This window comes from Rhineura floridana, chromosome 15 (assembly GCF_030035675.1).
Source record: "Rhineura floridana isolate rRhiFlo1 chromosome 15, rRhiFlo1.hap2, whole genome shotgun sequence".
In the NCBI taxonomy this organism is placed as follows: Eukaryota; Metazoa; Chordata; class Lepidosauria; order Squamata; family Rhineuridae; genus Rhineura; species Rhineura floridana.
In genome coordinates, this window is record NC_084494.1 from 27,175,755 (window position 1) to 27,200,128 (window position 24,374).

Below are 24,374 nucleotides of genomic sequence, written 5' to 3' on the forward strand. Positions count from 1 at the left end.
TGAGAATACAGATGCACCAGGTCCTCGGATGTAGGCTGTGCTACAGGTGATAAGGCAGGAGAATCCCGGGAACATCCCTATTGCCCTGAAAGCATAGTGCATCCTCGAGCCAACATTACTGGGAACTGATGAAGGAAATATGAACTGGTGTCTCCTGCAATTGCAAGAAGGATGCTTGTCTATTTGTTCTGGAAGCCGATTGACAAAACATGTTTGTATCTTAATTCAGGAGAAACCATAGCAACATCGTGCCCAAAGTAACAAAGCCACATTGGTCCGTGTGTCATTTACACAGGTTTTCCTCTAATGCCCATTATTAGGTGCTGCTGGAATGCAGATAGCACCACCTAGTGTGCAATAGTGTGCAGAGGAAACAGCCCGAGGAACATCTCCCTGTTTGGTTTTCACAGAACCTTTTCACAGGATTGACATGGGTCTGCTGTTTTTGCAGATTCTATATGAAAACCTTTCTCCACACTGATGACAGAAAGGCTGTGGCTCAGTGGAACAGTGCATGCTTTGCATGCAAAAGGTCCCAGGCTCAAAAGGTCCCAGGGCTGGGAGAAAAAGCCACATCTGAAACCCTGCTGAGCCATTGCCAGTCAGTGTGGCACAGGTGTGAGGTACCTTTGGCCCTCCAGATGTGCTTGGACTCCAAGGCCCATCATCCCTGGTCATTGCCCATGCTTGCTTGGGCTCATGGCAGTCGCAGCTCAGCAACAACTAGAAGGTCAAAGGTCCCTGACCCTTGGGGTAGAGAATCCTAAGCTAGATGGGCCAGTGGTGTGGCTCAGTATAAGGCAGCGTCCTATGTCAGGAAACCAACCTGGCTTCATCCATCAGCCAGAGAAGGGACGCCCGCAAGGAGCTGCCTTCTCTCCAATCCCTGCACTCTGCTCCAACTAGGAATGGCAGATTTGTCAATTTTGATTTCTCCTTGTATCCACCCTTAAGTTCAGTTCTCTACACTTCCATATCAGTTTGTAATTTTTTTAAAAAAAAGTCCACATGAAAGTTTGTAAGTAATTTCTCCTCCTATACATATCTTCATATGCAATTTTGCCGAACATATATTTGCAGTGCAGTTTTCCCTAATAAGATGCATTTGTGTGTGTGTTCTTGTCACTAATATATTATTGATATGCACACTTTACCCTAGTATATGCATTTTTGTACACATCGCTTGGCTGGAAATCTGCACTGCAAAATTTGGAGAAGTGTGAATTTTGAAGAATGGCTTTGTTGCGGTTTGCATATTGTTTTGGAACGTGTGAATGAGGTAGGTTCACCTTTACATGCAAACTAAACCCATTTTCTCCCTCACCCCTACACAATGGGCAGCTAGTGTGTGCAGGGCTAGTCCCAGTGCCTAAGAATACTTCTGTGTCACAGGAAGGGCCATAGCTCAGTGACAGAGCATCTGCTGGGCATGCACATGGTCCTGGGTTCAGTCCCCAACATCTCCAAGGAGGGCTGGGGAAGATTCCCCATCTGAAACCCAGGAGAACTGCTGCCAGTCAGTGAACTGAGCTAGATGGCCTGACTCTGCATAAGGCAGTTTCCTGTGTCAGGACGAGACTACAAGCTGTAGTTCCAGTAGCCAACCACAAGGGGCAGCCTTGTAGAAAGTGGAAGGTTCCCAGTGGCTCCCAACACTCAGATTAGGAGCAGAACAGAGGTACTTGTATAGGTAGCCAGAACCTCCCAAACTGTACAGTCTTTTTATCCCTTGGCTCTCCAGTTTCTCTTGGCACCCCAGAAATCAAGCCTGATCCCACAGGTGCGGAAGCAAAAGAGCAAACTAAGGATGTTTGGCAAGCAATTTCGATGCCAACAACTGTCCTTGACTTCTTTTTTGGGCGAGCCCCAACTCTCCCCACATACACAAACATTTGATCTAAACACACACACACACACCAGAGAGACAAACTGATGTGTGCCTCCTCTATATGATACACCTCACCTTAGCAACATATTCATTTCCAGACAAAAACAACTGTCAGAATTCAACTTCTATATTCACAGGTGAGTTTGCTTTTGTTGTTGTTGCTCCAGATAATTTGGGTCTCCTTTCAAATTCAGGAAGCTCCAGAGATAGCACAGAATGAAAAAAACCCCACACGTCTTGCTTACAAATTGCCAGGTTTACCTCCAGATCTGGAAAAAAGTTGTCAGTCTTTTTTTTTTAGAACAAGCCCTGCTCCTGTGCTTTAATCAGCGACCTGATCTGCAGACATCTCTAGCAGATGATTGTGCGTATCTCCATGCAGTGGAAAGGTGGATATCCTGTTTCTAGCAGAATACACCACAGTTGAACGTGCAGAACCAGGCTGGGCTGAGGTTTTCTGGTCCCTTGGGAACTCTAAGCTAGACAGATGGACAGATCTCCTTAGACTAAGCAACATTTTTAAAGACACTGAGCAGTTGGAGAAATGAAGGGTTCATTCCTAGGAAGCAATTCACCCTCAAATGGTTCTATTTTGTAGCAGCTTCTAATCTGTTAATGATTCACAGAGGAATGTTGCATTGGCATTAGTTCAGTGACCCTCGTGTCCTATAGCTTATCGGGCAGCTGAAGCTGCTCACATCACTTTATCTCCATTCCAGGAAGAGCTTCACAAGCTGTGTAAGCCATGGGCAGGGGATCACAGAATCATAGACTAGTAGCGTTGGAAGGGGCCTATAAGGCCATCAAGTCCAACCCCCTGTCCAATGCAGGAATCCAACTTAAAGCATATTTGACAGGTGGCTGTCCAACTGCCTCTTGAATGTCTCTAGCGTTGGAGAGCCCACCACCTCCCTAGGTAACTGGTTCCATTGTTGTACTGCTCTGACAGTTAGGAATTTCAGTTTTTCCTAACGTTCAGCGGAAATGTGGCTTCCCGTAACTTGAGCCTATTATTCCATGTCCTGCACTCTGAGATGATCGAGAAGAGATCCTGGCCCTCCTCTGTGGGGTTCTTCACTAACCCTGCAAGGAAGAGTCACTCAGGACTGAAGAGCAAGTCAGAAGAATTGAAGGACAAGCCAGATTTGTGGAGCAAGTCAGAAATCAGAACCAAAGAACAACCAAGGAGACGGGTAGATACTAGAGCTAAGGAAGACCACATTCCTTGAACAAGGTTCACATGACACAGGAAACCTTCTTATCCTCCTTTCTGAGTCCCAGACAATCCAGTGCCCAGTCTGGGCTGGTGGAGTCAGTCCAGGGCCTGTGGACACTTCACTGAGAAGCCACCACCTGCAGTTCAGTAGCTCACCACAGGGGGAGCTTTCCACAGATCCCAGCAGCTCCCAATTGCTAACCTACATGCTGTGTGCCTTTCTTGCTTTCAGAACTGAACACTATGCATCCACCTCTTTCTACACGATCGAGGCACTTCTGTGTTTGAACACATGGAACTATTAGTGTCTCTAGCCCTTTCCCCAGCCTTTTTTGTAAATAAAATAAAATAAAATAAAATGCTTAGCTTTGCTGGGCACAGGGCCGGCGCTAAAGGGCAGCCAGGTCAGGCCTTGGCCAAGGGCCCTTGGGGCCACAGGGGCACCTGGATAGGGTGGAGGAGGAGTAGAGCTCCCCTTCTGCAATCTGCAGCAGAGTACTATGGCAGGGATGCGAGTGCGTAGCACGCACTCGTGCCATCAACCAAGATGGTGGGGGAGACTTCAGCCCCTTAGGGAAAACCTCAGCCGCCATCTTGGATAATGGCAGCCCAGCATGCACAGCTGCAAAAGACAGAAGAGACAGGTAGGTGGGGTGCGCACGCATGCATGTGCACCGAAGCCCAGGACAAGCTGGTGCCCAAGGGCTCCGGCATGCCTGGCGCCAGCCCTGGCTGGGCACACTGCAAAGTATAGTGCTAAGGAGACTCCAGTCACTTGCTGTCTTAATTAGTTCATATGCATATGTAAACTGCATGTAAATATGTGTAATATAGTGCTGAGTCCTTTAAACACCTAGTAATGCCTCCAGATTTATTAGTTGCATTACACATAGCCTAGACCTGTGGTAACCAATGCAATACACAAGTGCAAAGCTTTTTTTTTAAAAAAAATGGAGAAAATAAGGGGCAGGGGAAAGGATGTGTTCCCTGATTGCCCAGACTGGGTGTCAGCCTTAGCCTGAGGCTGGAATTACTGCAGCTCTGTGATGGGAGAAAGAGGTCAAGAGGGAAGAAGCTAGGACAAAGCCAGCTGGGAAGGAATGTTGTGGCAGACACTCAACCAGCCACTCAGCTTCAGCCCATCTTTGTGGGCAGCTTTCAATACACCAGGGATACGGAACCTGTGGCCTTGCACAAGTTGTTGGGCTACAACTCCCATCAGCCCTAGCCAGCATGGCCAAGGATCAGGAATGATGGGAGTTGTAGTCCAGCAGCCTCTGGAAGGTTGCTGATTCCTCTTCCCTGCTGTATACGTTGCCATTATTTGGTGGACAGCATTTTAGCGATGCAACAAATTGTCACCATGTGGAGTGCTTCTCTTCAGCTTTCCAGCCAGTCACAATGTCCTCCACCAGAGGTGGGGAACCTTAGACCTGGGAGACAAATGTGCCCCCAAAGCCTCCCTTTCTGGCCCTTGGGACTCTGCCCAGGCCACATCCCCCACTAGCCCTACTTCATACTCTCCTTGAGTGTTTTTGCCTGGCTGGGATGTTCCCTTGTTCATGCCCCTTCCTTGCCTGGAAGGAGGATAGAGAGGGGTGTGTGAGTGTGTGTAGAAGCCAGCCTACTGTAGGTATGGACTGCCTTCAAGTCGTTTCTGACTTATGGCGACCTTATGAATAGGGTTTTCATGGCAGGTGGTATTCAGAGGTGGTTGACCATCGCCTTCCTCTGAGGCTGAGAGGCAGTGACTGGCCCAAGGTCACCCAGAGAGCTTCATGGCTGTGTGGGGATTCGAACCCTGGTCTCCCAGGTTGTAGTCCAACACCTTAACCACTACACTTTACAAAGGTCAAATTTATCTTGGTTGCTTTGCCCACTTTTGCCTCTGACCCACCTACCACTGTCATGTGATCCCTGAAAACTTGCCCAGTAGGGAACGCAGCCCTCAGGCTGAAAATGGTTCTGCAGAATACTCCATTCCATCTCCCTCTCTCTCCCCATGTATGTGACTATGCATAATGCACAATGTGAATGAGGGAAGTCTCTAACCAACAGCCCACTTCTCCTTTCACAGATGTCCCACTTGCATGGACCCACAATGAAGTGCTTATTTTGGCTGCTGTTTCTTGCAGGTAATGCATGCACAATACTGGTTTTGATTTGTGCCAGCAAACGTGCATGTGGAGCGTATCAGGCCACACTGCTGTCTTTGATCTATGGGGCAACCTAGAAGGGATGGAAGATCACATACTAAGTGGCTCATGGGATAAGTGGGAATCCTTCTATGCATTTACTCTAGAGTAATTCAGATATGATAGCACTCTTCAAGTACATGAAAGGTTGTCACAGAGAGGAGGGCCGGGATCTCTTCTCGATCGTCCCAAAGCACAGGACACGGAATAATGGGCTCAAGTTCCAGGAAGCCAGATTTCGACTGGACATCAGGAAAAACTTCCTAACTGTTAGAGCCATACAACAATGGAACCAATTACCTAGAGAGGTAGTGGGCTCTCCGACACTGGAGGCATTCAAGAGGCAGCTGGACAGCCATCTGTTGGGAATGCTTTAAGTTGGATTCCTGCACTGGACAGGGGGTTGGACTCGATGGCCTTATATGTAGCAACCTCTCGTTGCAATTACGCATCTTCCCTCCCAGTCCAGCATTTATGCTTGTGGGGAAAAGCTTTCTGTTAAAGCCAATGGGGGGCTTTTCCAATCCTACCTACAGAACAGAGGAGGCTTTATAGTGTATGTGTGGGGTTCACAGTTGGGAAGGGAAGGGTTAACTTTCTCCATAAATGATTACCTTTCTGACTAAAATTGCCTCACCAACTGAAGGCTTTTAAAAATGCCTGATTGTGGTGAGGTGGGAATGAGAGGTTGAATATGAGCGTGCATGTGAGTGAGAGAGAGAATGAATAGGCGCCTGGTGTGTGTATGCATGCAGAGTGAGGAAGAGTGTGGGGTGAGCCCATCCACGGCCAGATCTGGACCCACTCTCTTTTGTTTTGGCCCCACCTGGTGCTGGAATGTGGCTCTTGGAAGATCAGCCATGAAACACAATGTAGCCCACAGGCTGAAAAAAAGATCTCCACTAGGGATGGGAGATAATTTTGATTCAGTTTGCATTTCAAGCCAAATTTATCAAATTGGCACTTTCTGAAACAATCTGAGAACTGAAACAGAGTCATCCTTTGAAATTCACACTTATGGGAATTTTGCGATGCAGTTCGCCAACCAATGTTTACGAAAATGTATATATTAGGGGAAAGTGCGCATAAAAATAAATATATGAGTGAAAATAACATGTAATAATGCATTATATGACAAGAAATGACTTGGGAAAATATATACGTTAATCAAAGCTCCTTACAAAAATATGTTTAAACAGGAGAAATTCGCACTAAAATACTGGAAAATTTTCATGAGTTGTTTTTTTAAATGCAAATTGCTGCAGAAATATGGAGAACTGAAGATTTGCAAAATGAGAAACAGAGAGAACTGAAGTTGACAGATCTTTCCATCCCTAATTTCCAGCTAATTTTATACTTTTACATAATCTAATTGCAAGCCCACCCTTGGACTTAATGGTCCAAGGAGACAAAAAAACACAATTCATTTCTCAGCTCTTTGAGGCAAATGTGGTTTAATGGCAACATCAGGGAGATGGAAGTGAATCGTCGCAGTTTTGCATGGAAAGTGGGCAGCTGACCAACTTTTCCTTTGTGCTTATCCATTTCAGGTTCCATATTTTGCCATTACCCACTGCGGATAAACCCTAATTCACTGGTTGCCTGGAAAGGATCTTGTGTGTTGATTCCATGCCAGATCACTGAAACACACAATTCTGCTGTAGTCAGAGCCACTGGCATAGTTTGGTTTTTTGAGCCTTTTTGGGATAACAGTCTGCTTGACTATAATGGTAACCTGTTGTATGACACCTCCAAAACTGTGGAAGACAATGTGATTGCAGTAAGTCCTGCCTTTCAGGGCCGGGTGAGGTTCATAGGTGATTTAGGTAAGAGAGATTGCAGCCTGATGATCACTCAGCTCCGGACAAATGACAGTGGCAGGTACGGGGCAAGAGTTGTTGCTTCTGTTGGAAAAGACCGTTGGAGGCATAAGTGGTTTCTTCGTGCTACGGTCAATGTTACAGGTAAGAGTTTTGCAGAGCAGTTCAATTTGCTCCTCCTCTCTTATAAAAAATGCCTTTTAGGATCCAAACTTTTCCTTTACAAAGTGCAGAGCTTGGAAGACTACTTTTAAAAAGTAATAAATTACAGTTACATGGCCCAAAAAGTAGTAATTACCATTACAATTACAATCGCTCTGAAAGTAAATGATTACTTTACTTTTCCTCCAAAGTAATCACTACAATTACATTTCAGTTACTTAGAAAAAAACACCTATAAGGTGCTGGCCTTGGCTGCTGCACATCTAAGTAGCCTAAAACAACATTAAAAATAAACAAACACATACAGAGGTAGTAGAATAATTATTTTTATTCATAAGATAGCAATGGTGGTCTCCCCACTGGTAAGGGTGGGGGGGAGGGAGGCTGAGGCCACTACTCAGATCTTTGCACCTTGCCCAAAGGCCCTGCAAAAACCTGGGACTAGTACTGTCTATGCCAGGGATGGGGAACCTGCTGCTCACCAGATGTTGTTGCTCTCCAACTCTCATCAGCTCCAGCCAACATGGCCACTGATCAGGGATGATGGGAGTTGTAGTCCAGCAATGCCTGGAGGGCCATAAATTCCCCAGCCCTGCTCTATGCTAATGTGGGTCAGATCTGAGAAGGTGCTAAAAGGTAGGTCTGGATGTTGCACTATGACCTGGGAGACCAGGGTTTGAATCCCCACATAGCCATGAAGCTCATTGGGTGACCTTGGGCCAGTCACTGCCTCTCAGCATCAGAGGAAAGCAATGGTAAACCATCTCTGAATGCCGCTTACCATGAAAACCCTATTCGACTTGAAGGTAGTCCATTTCCATTTTTTTTCTGGTACCTTCTGCATTTGTGGCCAAGGCTTCTGGTTCTGAGCAGAATTTAGCAAAGGAGGTCCACATCTATCTATGGATTCTTCTTTCACTTTGTCTGAACCGTGGACTGGCATTCTCCCTTTTATTTTCTGAATGCAGAGTCACCTCCAGAACCCAAGATGGAAATCCTCACACAAGGAAGGACAGTGCAAGTGACCTGCTCAGTGTCGTACCATTGCCCTCATGAGCCAATAACTTTGACTCTCCTTGGCTTAGAGAAGCCTCGTTTGTCTTCACAAAAAATGACCATTGAAAACGGCATGATCCAGACAACCATGAGTTTTGAACCAACTTGGGAGGAGGCTGGAGAAGACCTAGTGTGTTTGATGAGCCAGCAGGATGGGTCAGATATATCACTGAGGACTGTGCAGCTTCACATGAAACGTGAGTGTACAATGGGGAAGGGGACAGGCTAGTAGCAGCTAACATGGTGCTTTCCAGTTGCTGTTGGACTTCAGCTCACACCATCCCTGACCATTGGCCATGCTGGCTGGGGCTGATGGGAGGTGGAGTCCAGCAACATATGGAGTGCCTCTGAACTAGGATGGCTACTCCTGAACTAGGCACTTTGGTGTTGCCGGGAAAGAAGATTCTGCTTGATGTGAGCAAAATACAGTTACTGTGATGAACCACATAACTGCAAAGAGTGCAATCCTAAAGCAATTATCTCAGAACAAGTCTTATTAATAGAACCTTGTCTTAACTGAATAGCAGCAACTCTCCAGGGGATTAGGCACTGGTGTTTCTTGGCCCTATCTGTAAATGCCAGGGATTGTATTTGGACCCTTATGTATGTGAAGGCTCTACCAATGAACAATAGAATCATAGAATTGTAGAGTTGGAAGGGGCCTATAAGGCCATTGAGTTCAACCCCTCGCTCAATGCAGGAATCCAAATTAATACATACCCAGCCAGTAGCTATCCAGCTGCATCTTGAATGCCTCTGGTGCTGGACAGCACACCACCTCCCTTGGTAATTGGTATCATTGTTGTACTGCAATTAGGAAGTTTTCCCCCAATGTTCAGCCGAAATCTGGCTTCCTGTAACTTGAGCCTATTATTCTGTATACCACACTCTGGGATGATTGAGAAGACATCCTGATCATCCTCTTTGTGACAATCTTTCAAGTACTTGAAGAGTGCTATCATATTTTCCCCCAGTCTTCTCTTCTCAAGGCTAAATGTGCCCAGTTCTTTCAGTCTCTTTTCATAGGGCTTTGTTTCCAGTCCCCTGATCATCATTCTGACCCTCCTCTGAACCTGTTCCAGTTTGTCTGCATCCTCCTTAAAGTGCAATATCCGGAACTGGGTGCAGTGCTCAAGATGAGGCAACAAGAATAAATTAAATAATGTGACATTTTGTGACACACAACCAGAGCTTGGAAAAGTTACTTTTTAAAGCTACAACTCCCATCAGCCCCAGCCAGCATGGCCACTGGATTGGGCTGATGGGAGCTGTAGTTCAAAAAAGTAACTTTTCCAAGCTCTGCACAAAACCAGCTGCCTTACTTGGGCTTAATGTTAGGGCTGGCCCTGTGTGTAGTGGTTCAGTTATTGATCCTCCCTGAAGCACCTAGACCAGTCACTCCTTATGAATGTGAAGTATGCATGAGCTTTGCCTGCACTTATCCACTGTACATATTAGGGTCTTGTCTTGGGAACTGGATATGGATGTAGAAAAGAAACCAACATTTAGGTAACAATCAGCAAAGGTGCATATTGTTCAGCTAATGCACATAGTCCCAATTCCTAATATAGCCTGACTACTGTTGTCCACGCACTGGTAACGTCCAGGCTGGATTTCTGTAATGTGCTCTATGTGGGGCTGCCCTTGAGGTTGGTCTGGAAGCTGCAGCTGGTGCTAAATGTGGTGGCGAGACTGCTCACTGAGGCAGGGTATCGCCAACATGTCACCCCACTGCTGAAAGAATTGCACTGGCTGCCCATTTGCTACCGGGCCAAGTTCAGGGTTCTAGTTTTGGTGTACAAAGCCCTATACAGCTTGGGACCAGGATACCTGAAAGACTGTCCAACCCCTTATATACCCAGTCGATCCCAGCAGGTGAGGGCCTCCTGCAGATACCATCTTATCAGAAGATTCGTTCTGCACAATATAGGAAACGAACCTTTAGTGTGGTGGCACCTACCCTGTGGAATTCCGCCCCCTTAAATATTAGGCAGGAGCCATCTCTGTTATCTTTTTGGCGTCTCTTTCAACAAGCTTTTTAAGTTGAGACCTATCCCAGTCTGAGTCTGTGTTGGAACTGCTTTTCAATATGGTTTTTTTAACAATATATTTTAACCCCTTTTAAAAGATGTTTTTTAAGCTTTTTTAATGTTGTTTTGTTTTAATGTATTTTAAGGTCTGATTTATGATGTTTTATAGTGTTTTTAGCACTTTTTGTTTGCCCCCCTGGGCTCCTGCTGGGAGGAGGGGTGGGATATAAATCAAATAATAAATAAATAAATAAATAAATAAATAAATAAATAAATAAATATACCTATAGGCATCCCTATTTTATTGACTGGTTCTTAGCCACATCCCCCTATGGATTGCAATATTATGTATTTCCTCCAGAATGAGACATATTGTTCTGCTTTTTCCAGATCGCCCCAAGGATGTTGAGCTTACAATTTTAAATGGTCTGCCCATTAAAGAAGGTGACACAGTCGTGCTGAACTGCTCTGCAGGCAGAAGTAACCCCAGTGATAACTGGTACAATTGGTTTAAGATAGATCCCCATACAGTTGAATATAAGTATAGTGGTTCAAAGCTATTGACCTTCTCTGCGGTATCTGAAGCTATCATATCTTATCAATGTGAAGTATGCAACATCATTGACTGTACTTCATCTCCAACAGTCACTATGGATGTACATTGTGAGTACTGATACTCTTGGCCTCTAAAGAACTCTAGTTTATGATGACAAATTCACAAGGAGAAATATAGCAGTTTGTTCCACCTGCTTGTTCCATCCTAGCACAAGTGCACAGCTTATGCAGCTCCTCTACCTATTTATGCAGCAAATTCAGGTTGAATACAAGTGGCAATTCAGGATGAAGTCCAGTTGCTGCAGACATTGCCTTTCCCTCCCTAAGCATCAGGCCATCTGTGGCTAGATAATATACTGTGGATGCCAAATATTTAACAGTGCTGAGTTTTACGAAAGCTTGGACTTTTGCCCATAGAAACTGTGGGCCATTGTCAGTTACATCTTACACAGACAGACCCATTAAGGCAAAAATGATATTGGAGAATTTATATTTTTTGTTGGTGGTCCTAGAAGTTGAGGTTAATGTAAACTCTGAGTACTCACAAATGACAGAAGAAAAAAATATGAGTGCTAGGAGCAGGGCAGATAAGTTAGATCCCTATCTTATTTATCTGACTTTACCACAGTGTAATCAGTATGCAGCAGATCCCTAGGTAATATGGCTTTTATGGGTCCAATTGTCCAGGTATGGAGGTGTCTTCATATGATTTGTTTTTGTGGTCTCTTCCTGCAGTTGCCCCCAAAGAAGTAAACATTCAGAAAGAACCGGAAGGAACCATCCCTGAAGGGAGCCCTGTTAAGCTGAGCTGTGATGTGGGAAAGGCAAAACCCCAGAATCTCAGCTACACATGGTACAAAGATGGGCAACGGTTGGACCTGGACCTGGACTCTGCGTCTGAAAAGCTGATCATCCCAGAAGTTGTTGCAGCTCACTCTGGCAGCTACTGGTGTGAAGCCAGCAATACTGTGGGCACATCACGCTCCCCAATAGTCAAGCTCCATGTTATTGGTGAGTAAGAGAATGGGAGAGGTATTGAAAATGTATTCATGATAAAACCTTAGAGCCTGATTCCTTTCTTTTAACTCTGAGTCACTAGGCCCACCCCATTCTATTGTAGGGCACAAAACCAAACATCTCATCCTTGAACTCTTTGTTCTAGCCACCAGTGGCATAGGTTTGTGCTATGGATGGGGACGAAATTTGACTCAGTTTGCATTTAAAGGTGACTCTACCTAATTTGCACTTCTTGAAACAATATGCAGACTGAAATGCAGTCCTTTGAAATCTGCACTTCTCCAAATTTGGCAATGCTGCTCTCCATCCAAGTAACGTGCACAATAATACATTATGCTCGGTAAAGTGTCTCTAAAAATGCATGCATTTGTGAAAATCACATACAAGACTAAAATGACATCTTGCACAAATCACTCTGCCATCTTTATTAGGAATGGTGTCCAACAGTATCCAACATAGATGAAAACCTGCTTCCTGATCTCAGGAACCATCATGCCAAATTTGCTTACAATGTCTGAAGAGATGTCCACATGTATAGGAAACAAGCACCTTTGCTAATATATAGTAGATGCTTTATATAATATATAAATGATATATTAGCAATATTATATAATTAAGGATACAACAAGGTGGATAGTGGGAAGCTGATGAGCACCCCCCATGTGTTTTTCTCATTTCAGGTTTCCTGCATGATGAAAGCACACTGAGCATAAACCCTAATTCCTTGGTTGCCTGGAAAGGATCCTGTGTGTTGATTCCATGCCACATTAGTAACATGCTTAATTCTGCTACCGTCAATGTCATTGCTGTGGCATGGTACTTTGAGCCTTTTTGGGATTACAATTGGCATGATTATAATGGTAGCCTGTTATATGACAGCTCCAAAACCACAGAAGACAATGTGATCGCAACAAGTCCTGCATTTCAGAGTCGGGTGAGCTTTGAGGGTGATTTAGGCAATAAAGATTGCAGCTTGATGATCACTCAGCTCCAGACAAAGGACAGTGGAAGGTATGGGGTAAGAGTCATTGCTTCTGTTGGAAACTACCCTTGGCGGTTCAAGTGGTTTCTTAGTGGTACGGTCAATGTTACAGGTAAGAGCTTTGCAGAGCAACTTCAATTTCTGCCTCATCCCACGTAAAATCAGTTCTTTAGTTGAGAGAATGTTTCCTTTCCAAGTGTCATCAGCAGAGGGTTTGAACAGGCAGCTTTCAGCTCAGAAATGATGCTAACACAGTGAATCATTCCTTCTATTTTTGAAGTTCAGAGGAGAGTGTCGGTCTTTATGTAGCCAAAACACCACCACCCATGCACAAGTGCTAGGTATCAGGAGGCCTAAGGGCACTCCAAGGTTTGCATAAGTACAAACCACCTTTGGGTAAAAGACCATATTATAGGGATGGGAAACCTGCAGTCCTCCAGATGTTGTTGGACTCCAACTTCCATCAACCCCAGTCAGTGTGGCCAATGGTAGGGGTGATGGAAGCTGTAGTCCAGCAACATCTGGAGGGCCACAAATTCCCCATCCTGGTCCTAAGGGGGGGTTAAACCGCTGCCCAGATGGTTGGGTTTGGAGCAAGTATACCTTACATCCTTTGCTCTAACTCTGGTCCAACTGCAGAGTTGCCAGCAGTAGGCACCCTTGAAGTCATAGAGATGTCCACTTCCAGACTAGATAGTAATGTACCCATAGCACATAGGTACCAATGACAGCAACATCAGTCATATTGGAGAAAAGCACCATTGGCCACCTGCTAATTTTACGTTTGCATGCATAGTATCTACATAGGTGGTCCAGAGTATCCACTTCACCTTTTGTTGTGTTGTAATGCCTGATGATGTCTGGTTTATGCTGACCACCAGATGCTACAATGTCATGATGCATGGTTGACAGTAAAAGCACTGATTTCCCTTTTTAGGGACATATGATACAAGTGTATGTTCACAAAGCAAGAGACTGAAGAGCAAATTTGCCTTTGGGGATTTGGCAGCAGTTCCATTGTTATGTAGGGTTTATTGATGGGGAATTTTAGGGTCCAATGGACTGGGGGTCCTGAAGAAATTGAAGTCCTGAAGAAAGGCTTGCAGCAAAAAGTAGGCCTTTATTAAAAGAAAACGCATGAGCAGTCAGACTCCCATGATGTTGGTGGAGCTCTGCAACGTGGCACTGCATGCCTGGCATTTTTATACATTTCAGGACAATGAAATTAGCATTAACCAATCACAGGTCTCCAACCAAGCATTACTTAAGCATTACATAGATGTTATACTGTCTACATTAATTCCTGGCCAATCAAAACATTCACAGCAACTTTCATACTAGCACAAAATTCTATATTCCAGCCTTAATCTCTATCAGACCCTTGAGAAGTAACAGGGATGTTCTCGTCCATCCCTCTTCTCTCTCTCCTTGTGTCAAGCTGGACCTCTTGCATTCCCCACCACTGGTTACCATAGATACCTCACATACCATTCAGGACAGTATCAAGGACAGGATCACTTAGCTGGCCTGCTGCTTCCTTATTTTATTAAAACCCTATACATTTCTAGGAGAATATATTTTGCTTACTACATGTATGCTTATATATATATAAAACCCCTCTCATTATTTCTTCTAATGGTGCCAACATAAGTAAGATCTTTCTGAAGCAAATGCTCAGCCAACTCAATGCTGTTGAAAAAGTTGTATCCCATAGAAGAGGGAGAACCATGTATTCCACTTTGAGCTCCTTGGAGGAAAAGTGGGACTAAATGCAATAATAAATAAATAAATAAATATATTCCCACCACTGTTGTACCACGGTTCGATCAGCTTGGTAACAACATTGCAATCACACTAGGTTTCCTGCATCCCTCCAGGCTGCTTGCCAAGGTGGACTGCCTTCAAGTTGATTCTGACTTATGGCAACCCTATGAATAGGGTTTTCATGGTAAGCGGTATTCAGAGGGGGTTTACCGTTGCCTTCTTCTGAGGCTGAGAGGCAGTGACTGGCCCAGGGTCACCCAGTGAGCTTCATGGCTGTGTGGGGATTTGAACCCTGGTCTCCCAGGTTGTAGTCCAACACCTTAACCACTACACCACACTGGCTGTCAATCACAATCTCACCATCTGCCAAGGTAGATGGTGCCCTTCACAGGGAATATCCTGGGCATTTCAAAGTACACACACCCAACCCATAAGGGATGCTTGGAATCAGCTGTGGCTAGATGCAGATTAGTTATTTCCCTTCCCTTCCCTTCCCTTCCCTTCCCTTCCCTTCCCTTCCCTTCCCATCCCATCCCATCCCATCCCATCCCATCATCTCCCAGAAAATGGGGTTGGGGTGGAGGAATAGACTGGGCAAAGAAAGGGGTTTCTCTCCTTTGAATGCCATAAAGGGGGGGTATTCATATCATTTTCCTGGCATTTATAGTTTCCACCAATTGTAAAATAAATCTTTGTTTGTAGAAGCCATGCTTTTTTCTTCCAAGAGCCAAAGGAGTGTCCTTCTACAGCAATGGGACCTTGGAGATGTGATTACAAGTTTGTTTACTGCTTTGTCATGTGACTGCAAACTTGTTTACTCTTGCAAAAATGGGAGGAGAAATTTGACTTCAGTGCTCTTTGTTTACTTGTCCCTGACCATTTTTTTTAAATGAAAAAGGGGTGTTTTACTATCCTAATCTGCTAATATTGGCCGGGGTAGTAAAGCACCTCAAATGCAAAATTCAGTGCAATTTTGGGATGTTTTATGCCCCAGGTGGTTTTTTGTTTCCACACAGAAAATGGTAAGTTGTAACTAGCTCAAATTCGGGGACATTGTATGGATGACAATTTGTGACAATGTCCTAGAAAGACTACCCCGTAGGTCTACTTATGTGCACATTGCACAATGAAAACTGCAACGGCGTAGGTTTTTACCCCACAACATTGGATGAAAAATCATGTAGATGAAGCAGTTGTAGGACTGGGTGAATCCTGGAGAGGGTCAGTCCCACAGACAATACTGAGCTAGATGGGCCAATGGTCTGGCATGGTATGTTCTTGTGCATTTGCGGCCAAGGCATCTGGTTCTGTGCTGTATTGGGCAGAACATGTCCAAGTTTATCCAATGGCTTCTTATCGTCACATTCCTGTAAACAGGGACTGCTATTTTTTATTTTTTTATTTTTTTGGATGCAGAGTCACCTCCAAAACCCAAGCTGGAAACCATCCCCGTGCAAATCAAAGAACAGAGGATAACAAAAGTGACCTGCCTGGTGCCTTACCATTGTCCTAATGTGCTCATACTATTGACTCTCAGAGGCTTAGAGACACATCGCTTGTCTTCACAAGAAAACATGATTGAAAATAGAACCATCTGGACGAGGAAGACATTTGAACCGACTTGGGAGGACAATGGAAAAATGCTGGTCTGCTTGCTGAGCAATCTGGAAGGGTCAGAAATATCCCAGACAACCATGAAGCTGGACGTAAGAAGTGAGTGTACCACGTTGGTGGGAAAAGACAAATCCCTTTGTGGATTCAGAAGATCCTGTCTGATGGGAGCAAAACGCAATTGCTGCAATTAGCCACATTGTCACAAAGGCTGAAATCTATGCCCCAGGGGTGGGGAGCTTCTTTCAGCCTGAGGGCCACATTCCCCTTCTGTGCAAACTTCCGAGGGCCACATACGATGTGGGTGGGGCCAGAGGCAAAAGTAGGTAGAGGAATGAATGTCAATTTTACCTTTGTTTAGGAGACTAGTTTCGACACACACTCTATCCTCCGTCCAGGCAAGCAAGGGACATTATCAGAGTTCAAGGACACATTTCACCTAGCCAAATATGTTTGGGATGCAAAGGAGGGTCAGTGAGGGATGTGGCCTGGGGAGAGAGGGTGTGTGGCCTGTGGAGAATTTCAAGGACCAGGTAGAAGGTCCTGGAGGGTCACATTCAGTCCTCAGTCCTGAAGCTCTCCACTTAACCTGTGTTTAAATTTAATTGAGTAATAGTTTCTTACTCTTTCATGCCTATGGTCACTGCTCCATCTAGTCCAAGGGATGTGCAATATTCCAATATGAACCAATCTGATCCACACCTCCCAGACCAATGTGCAGATCAGAACATGGTTATCTTCTGGGTTTTGCAGTTCACTAAATGTTGCAAGGCAGTGAGGGCTTGAAGTAGCAAAATGCACATAAAAATGTGTGCTTAGGCCAAATCTGTTTAGAAATCTGTGTTTTGTGAAAATATTTATTTATTTTAAATATGCATGAAATACAATTTTTCATGTTTCTTTTAAACACCAGATTAATGCAGAAATTATTCAAAACAGACTTAAGAAGCAACACATGCAAAATTGACACAGACTGATTTGTTCAGATGTTCTGGACTTCAGCTCCTATTATCTGTGATCATTTCCATGCTGCCTAGGGTCAGTAGGAATTGCAATCCAAAAGTTTGGGGAAGGCTGGTCTGCTCCATCTGGCAGTTGTTCTCTTAGGGAGAGACATTCTGAGTCCTGCCAACTGACATACTTCAACCTGAGAAGCTAGGGATGGATCCTGGACCTTTCTGCATGAACTCCATCACTGAATGATGGTCTTTCCCCATCCATTGTGTTATATTAGTGTCACAAGTCTTAGGATATGGATATAGAAAAGAAACCAACATTTGGGGATGAGGCTGTGGCTCAGTTGCAGAGTATCTGCTTTGCATGTGGAAGATCCTAGGTTCAATCCCCAGCATCTCAAAGTAGGGCTGGGAGAGACCCCCATCTGAAAACCTGAAGACCCACTGCCAGTTGGTGCAGCCAATATTGAGCTAGATGCATCGTCTGTATAAGACAGTTTCATATGTTTTGAAGACAAATATCAGCAAGAGTGCACATTAATTGACCAACCAATGCACATAACTCCCATTTCTAATAGGTACTTATATGTGTGTGTTATGCATACATTTGTAGACTGGTTTTTAGCCACATTCCCCTGCACATGATGATTCACTGTAATATTATCGTAATATATGCACTCCACAAAGAGACACATTGATCTGATTTTCCAGATGTCCAGCTTGCCATTTTGAATTATTTGCCATAAATGAAAACAACAACCCATGATCAGCAAAGGTGCATATTAATTGATCAGCCAATGCTCATATTCCCCATTTCCAATATGTATATATAGGCATATCTATTTTGTTGAGTGGTTAGCCACATTCCCCTGAGTATGCAGATTGATTGTAATATAATATATTTTCTCCAGAAAGAGACACTGTTCCAGATCGTCCCAAGGATGTCAAGCTTGCAATTTTAAATGAACTGCCCATTAAAGAAGGTGACACCGTCATGCTGAATTGCTCTGCTGGCAGAAGTGATCCCACTGAAAATTGGTACAACTGGTTTAAGATAGATCCCCATACAGTTGAATATAAGTATAGTGGTTCAAAGCTATTGACCTTCTCTGCGGTATCTGAACCTATTACATCTTATGAATGTGAAGTATGCAACAATGTTGGCTGTAATTCATCTCCAACAGTCACTGTGGATGTACATTGTAAGTAATACTACTTAATATACTTGCTGGAAGCCCTGAAACACTCATCTGACAAATGAACATTTTCACAGGGAGAGCAAAAGCTTTTGGGAACAGGTGTATTCATTCAACATGCCTGATCCGTTTAAGTTATGCAGCATCACCATTGCACAGATCATGCAGCTCCACTACCTGTTTACTCAGCAAATTTAGGGATCACAGGCATGGCCAGCTCAAGAGATTAAATCCTATGACCATTTGTACCATCCATCCATTTACGGATGGCTGGTACACTGTGGATGCCAGATGCTTGACAGTGTTGTCATTGCATGAAGCTTGCCTATGGAAACTGTGGTCCATTATCAGTTACAATTTATACAGAAAGACCAATTGAAGAAAAATGCTTTGGAGAATTTGAGAATGACATAAGCAGTAAGCACCCACTGATTGCACAAGAGGAAATGAGATGCCCAGAACAGAGCTGTCACATGCTGTAGACATGTGTCTTTGGACATGAAATTCCTACCTTGTACAAACTGGCTTTGCTGCAGTGGAATTGGCAAGCAACAGATTTGCATTCATTTGCTTGGATGGGAGTGTCTCCATGTGATACTTTGTCCCCTTTTCTTGCAGTTGCCCCCAAGGAGGTACTCATTTGGAAAAAGCCCAAAGGGGTGATCCATGAGAATAGCCAAGTTCAGCTGGGATGCCAAGTGAAAACAGCAAATCCTCCCAAACTCAAATACATATGGTACAAAGATGGGCGACCTCTGGACTCTGCTGATAACTTGCTGACCATCCATAATATGACTTCAGAGCATTCCGGCACCTACCAGTGTGAAGCCAAGAATAGTGTGGGTGCATCACGCTCCCCAGATATCATGCTGGATGTTCATTGTGAGTAAGGCTGATTGAGTTTATTTAGATGCTGCCTTCCACAGTGAGCAGTGCCCAAAGTGGCTTACCACAAATGTTCACTTATTATGAAAATACAAATCATTGGGATGAGAGGAGTCAGTTTACCAACCATATTAATAAAATCAAATAGGACAAATGCCAACAATTTAGCAAACATACAATAAATTCAATATTTTAAAAATCTAAACCTTAAAGCATAAGTACAGAGCAAAACAAAACAGACAATGAAGTTCCAGGTGCTGGACTTGCTACACTCCAAGGAGTCTCAGCAGCCTGGTTTAAATGGTTCAGAGGAGAGGGATCTTCTCGCCAATCCAGATGACTTACAGCCAGTAGTACAGCAGCAAATTCAGAAGTGCAGGGTTCCTTCATGATAGTTACACCATGGCCCGTCACAGCATGCCCCCTTTTCCACTTTCTCTTGCAAGTCCACTGCAATAGATATCCCTAGAAGCCAATCAGCATGAAAGGGGAGGCTGTGGGTTAGATACTGAGAAAAGTCTTCTCAATGGCTGACTCACCTCCTTTCACTCTGATTGGCTCCAATCATCACAAAAGGGCACGACTTTTCTCAGTGGCTAACATGCTCCCTTTCCATGCTGATTGGCCCACACATAGGGACCTGGCTGGAACCCTGCTTTCAAAAAAGTAACAGGTCTATGTCCCCCCTCAACCCTGGATGACTACATCCCTGCTTACAGCTGATTCCCTCATTTCTCCTCTAGAGGAATTTGATAGCAGCAAAAGGGAAATGCTGGGGAGGGCAAAGATGGTAAATCCTCTTCCCTAGCATCCTGGAAGTTACAGCTGCTGGTGTTTGCCTTACTGAAGAAAACGTGAGAGTGTTGGAAGTGGATTCATGATAACACCTTCAAGCCTGATTCCCTTGTTCTAATATCTAGGCACTAGACCTCTCCTACTCCTTAGCTGAGCACAACACCTCATCATCTCAGCCACTATGTCTCTGTTACAGCAACCAGTGGCACATGTTGGTGTAACGTTTTGGAGTGAAGGATGTGGGTGTTCTTGCTCCACCCCAGGTCATCAAAACAAAGTCCTTTCTAGCAGAAGATCTTTCCTCCTGCAGGAAAAAGCCAACTTATCCACTGATACAATTGTGGGGCTCAAATAAAATGTTGCATACACTAAGCATTCACTAATAACTGAAAGATCACCTTACCCCTTACATACACAGTCAATCACTGCCCTCTGCAGGTGAGGGCCTCCTGCAGATAATATCGTATCAGGAGGTCCCTTCAGCACAACATAGGGAGCAGACTTTTAGTATTGTAGCACCTATCCTTCGGAATTCCCTGCCCTTAAATATTAGACAAGCGCCATCTCTGTTATCTTTTTGGCACCTACTGAAGACCTTTCTCTTCCAAGAAGCCTTTTAAGTAGAGACCTTATCCCAGTCTGCATCTGTGTTGGAAATGCTTTTTAAGATGTTTTTAATATTGTTTTTTAAAGATGATTTTAGATGTTTTGTTTTAATGTTTTTTTAAAGATGTTTTGTTTCAATATATTTTGAAGTCTTTTGTTTTCAAAAAGTTTTAGAATGCTTTTAGTGCTTTTATTTGCTGCCCTGGGCTCCTTCTGGGAGGAAGGGTGGGATAGAAATAAATAAAATAAATAAAATAAAATAAGTATCCCCATATTCAGAATTCATATCTTGCATTTTGAAATGTTTGACATTTTGCTTTTCAAAATTTGCCTGGGAATTTTGCAAGGCAGAGAACCCCATACAAATTAGGAATGAGCCCCGGAGTGTCGTAAAGGGAACAGTATAGAGCCCAGTTTCAGTTTGTGCAAGGTTTGGCACTAACCACCCCAGAAGCAATATACATGAGAATCCCTTGGATTGTGTGTGTGGCATTGGATGTCCTATGAGATCTGAGCGTGAGGTACACCAACTTCCTGGAATGTTCCAGATAGCACTTGGGGTGGCCTTTAGTTGTAGTATGATACTGAGTATTTTGTTTCTCTCCCCTGCTCCCCAGCCTGATTTGTAGTGATTTCAAAGAAGTGGCTTCAGCAGTCATGAAGTTCCTGGCCACTCTCTTGGGAACAAAGGATCAGATCAATGGCCTGAAGCAGAGGCTGGATGTATCTCTAGACAAGAGGCATGAGAAGAGGCCATAAAGAAGAGGCAAGCAGGATTCAAACTCCTTTCTCTTGAATTTTGATTCTTCTGCAGTGCTTTCTATTTTTCTTTCAACTATTGCCTTGTGTAAACATCCATTTTTTACAAGAACGAATTCTTGATAAACATCTCCTTAAAAAGAACCTTGGTTTAAATCCTTATCATTTGGGCTAATTTCCCTGTACACATGTTTTGATTTTTGCCTTGAAATATACATTTTCAGTGGTGGAATAATAATATAACAATAAAATTTTATTTGTTAGTCGCCTATCTGTCCGAATTCACGGACACTCTAGGCAACTTACAGCAACATAATGAACTACAATAACAATCTAAAACATAATATCCATTAATCCAACATCAAGAAACATCAATTAATACAAAAGCAAGCTAATCCACCCCAAAATTCCCGTAGGCCTGCCTGAATAGCCAGGTCTTAAGAGCTTGGCGAAAACCCATCAGGGAAGAGGCATGTCAAATATCATAAGGGAGAGAATTCCAGAGGGTGGGGGCCACAACCGAGAATGCCCTCTCCCTGGTCTGCACCAGCCTAGCTGTTTTGGCCGGTGGGACCGCGAGGAGGTCCTGTGTGGCTGATCTTGTAAGGCGGCCTGATTGGTGATACTGGAGGCGGTCCTTCAGATAAACTGGGCCGAAACCGTATAGGGTTTTAAAGGTCAACACCAACACCTTGAATTGGGCCCGGTACACCACTGGCAGCCAGTGTAGGTTTACCAACACCGGGGTGATGTGATCCTGGCGACGGCTATGCTTTATCAAGCGTGCCGGCGCATTCTGCACCAGCTGCAATTTCCGGACCGTTTTCAAGGGTAACCCCACGTAGAGCGCATTACAGTAGTCTAAACGAGAGGAGACCACAGTAAAGACCACAGTAAACAGCACTCAAATCACTAAGATCCCCGCTTTTTATTATTCTGTTTCTTTTCCGAATACTTTTTTGCTGCTGTCCTTGCCAATGCCTTCAAAAGACATCACATAGGTCAACACACCCAATCGTATCCATGTTCCCTTCAAACGGATCTAGTGGGATATCTGATCCCTTACTCAAAGGAAAAGGGCCATAGCTCAGTGGCAGAACATCTGCTTTGCATGCAAAAGGTCCCAGGCTCAATCCCCAGCATCTTCAGGTAGGGCCAGGAATATCCCCTGCCTGAAATCCTGAGGAGCCGCTGCCAGTCAGTGTAGTCAAACTGAGCTAGATGGACCAGGTTCTTATGCTCCAAACAATGCGGTCACAAAGAGAGATGCAGCATCTTCAACTGCTTTTTACAAATCTCCTGCTCATTTGGCAACCTGTCACTGAAAAATGGATTGCCTTCAAGTCGATCCTGACTTATGGCGACCGTATGAATTGGGTTTTCATGGTAAGCGGAATTCAGAGGTGGTTTACCATTGCCTCCCTCTGAGGCTGAGAGGCAGTGACCGGCCCAAGGTCACCCAGTGAGCTTCATGGCTGTGTGGGGATTCAAACCCTGGTCTCCCAGGTCGTAGTCCAACACTCTAACCACTACACCACACTGGCTCCCAACACACAAATAAAGAGGCAGATGGAATGTCCAGATGCTTCACATAGTTGCTAAAATCAGGAGGACAGTCTTCATCATTGAAGCCTTTATCAGGGTCTCTAGTTTCATGATTGGGTGCTCTGGGACTGAAGCAGACCTTTGTTTCTGGTGTGGAGAAGAGCCTTAGCTCAGGGGTAGAGCATTTGCTTGGCATGCAGAAAGTCCCAGGTTCAATCAGCGGCATCTCCAGGTAGGGTTGGGAGAGACCCCCGCCTGAAAACCTCGATCCACTACCAGCCGGTGCAGAAATACTGTGCTAGGTGGCCCAAGGGTCTGGCCCTGTACAAGACAGTTTCCTTTCCTAGACAAATATCAGCACAAATGCCATGAGTTCACATAGGTACCAAAATCAGGTCCAATCCCTGGCATCTCCAAATAGGGCAGGGAGAGAGCCCCTGCCTGAAGCCCTGGAGAATCTCTGCTAATCAGAGGACAGCAGGGATGGGGAACCCTTTTCAGAGGAAGATCCACATTCTCTTCTGGGCAATCTAACAGAGGAGACATGCCTGTGGTGGAAGGGACCAGAGGCAAAAGAGGGCAAAGCAACACATGCAGACTTTACCCTTTGCACAGTAAGCTAGTTTTACACATGCTCACACTACCCTCTCTGTCCTCAGTCCAGACAAGTAAGAGGCATTGTCAGAGATGAGAGACAATTTCCACCGAGGCAAAAGCACTCAAGGAGGGTGCAAAGTAAGGCTGGTGAGGGATGAATGCCAAGGGTCAGACAGAGAGGCCTAGAGGGCCACACTTGGCCCCTGGGCCTGAAGTTCCCCACCCCTTGTGTTGACAATACTAAAGTAGATGGGCCGATGCTCAAACTTCACATAAGGCAGTTTTCTAAGTTCTTATGGTCTTTGGTATTCAAAGTTTAAAAGCAGAGATTGGCCATGTTGAATATAACCTGGCAATATCTTGGATCTGATGCTTCACTTGTCCCAGTTCCACTGTAGTTTGTTATGCCCTTGGTTTAGTTTGCTGATCAAAGCATGTATTACTAAGTAAGTATTTGCACCAAAGTTGCTAATCAAAGCATCATATCAAATGTCTTCTTTCATTTCTGACTCCAGCAAGCAAAACATCCCTATCTGAACACCACCACCAGTTTAAATATGTTAATTGGGTGGTTCAGAATACTGGAAGCAGAAGAACCACAATGTAGTTGCTGAGAATAGCATGTTTTCATGTTCTGTGCTGCACGTAGCAACTAAATTATGATCCTTCCCTTCCAGTATTCTGAGCCACCTGATTAACATATTGAAGTCTGTTCCTAGGAGGATGTGACTGCCAGTGG

At 44.4% G+C, this 24,374-nt stretch overlaps 1 protein-coding gene and 1 long non-coding RNA gene across 3 annotated transcripts in view; one reads left to right on the forward strand and one right to left on the reverse strand.

Annotated features, from left to right (window-relative positions):
• The window catches only part of LOC133370902 (uncharacterized), a 50,890-nt gene extending 48,437 nt beyond the window's left edge, over nt 1-2,453 (reverse strand). For both annotated transcript variants that reach the window (XR_009759208.1, XR_009759207.1), the window contains exon 1: nt 1,964-2,453. This is a non-coding gene — a long non-coding RNA (uncharacterized LOC133370902). The remainder of the gene's footprint in view (nt 1-1,963) is intronic.
• Nucleotides 1,888-21,637, forward strand: LOC133370898 (B-cell receptor CD22-like). The gene is made up of 11 exons (XM_061597792.1): nt 1,888-2,025; nt 5,182-5,239; nt 6,850-7,263; nt 8,250-8,534; nt 10,758-11,030; nt 11,658-11,933; nt 12,620-13,033; nt 16,102-16,398; nt 18,164-18,454; nt 19,067-19,330; nt 21,352-21,637. Exons 2-11 carry the CDS (start codon nt 5,182-5,184, stop codon nt 21,354-21,356), a joined length of 2,577 nt encoding a protein of 858 aa, XP_061453776.1. The 5' UTR covers nt 1,888-2,025; the 3' UTR covers nt 21,357-21,637.
• Nucleotides 21,638-24,374: the final 2,737 nt, after the last annotated feature.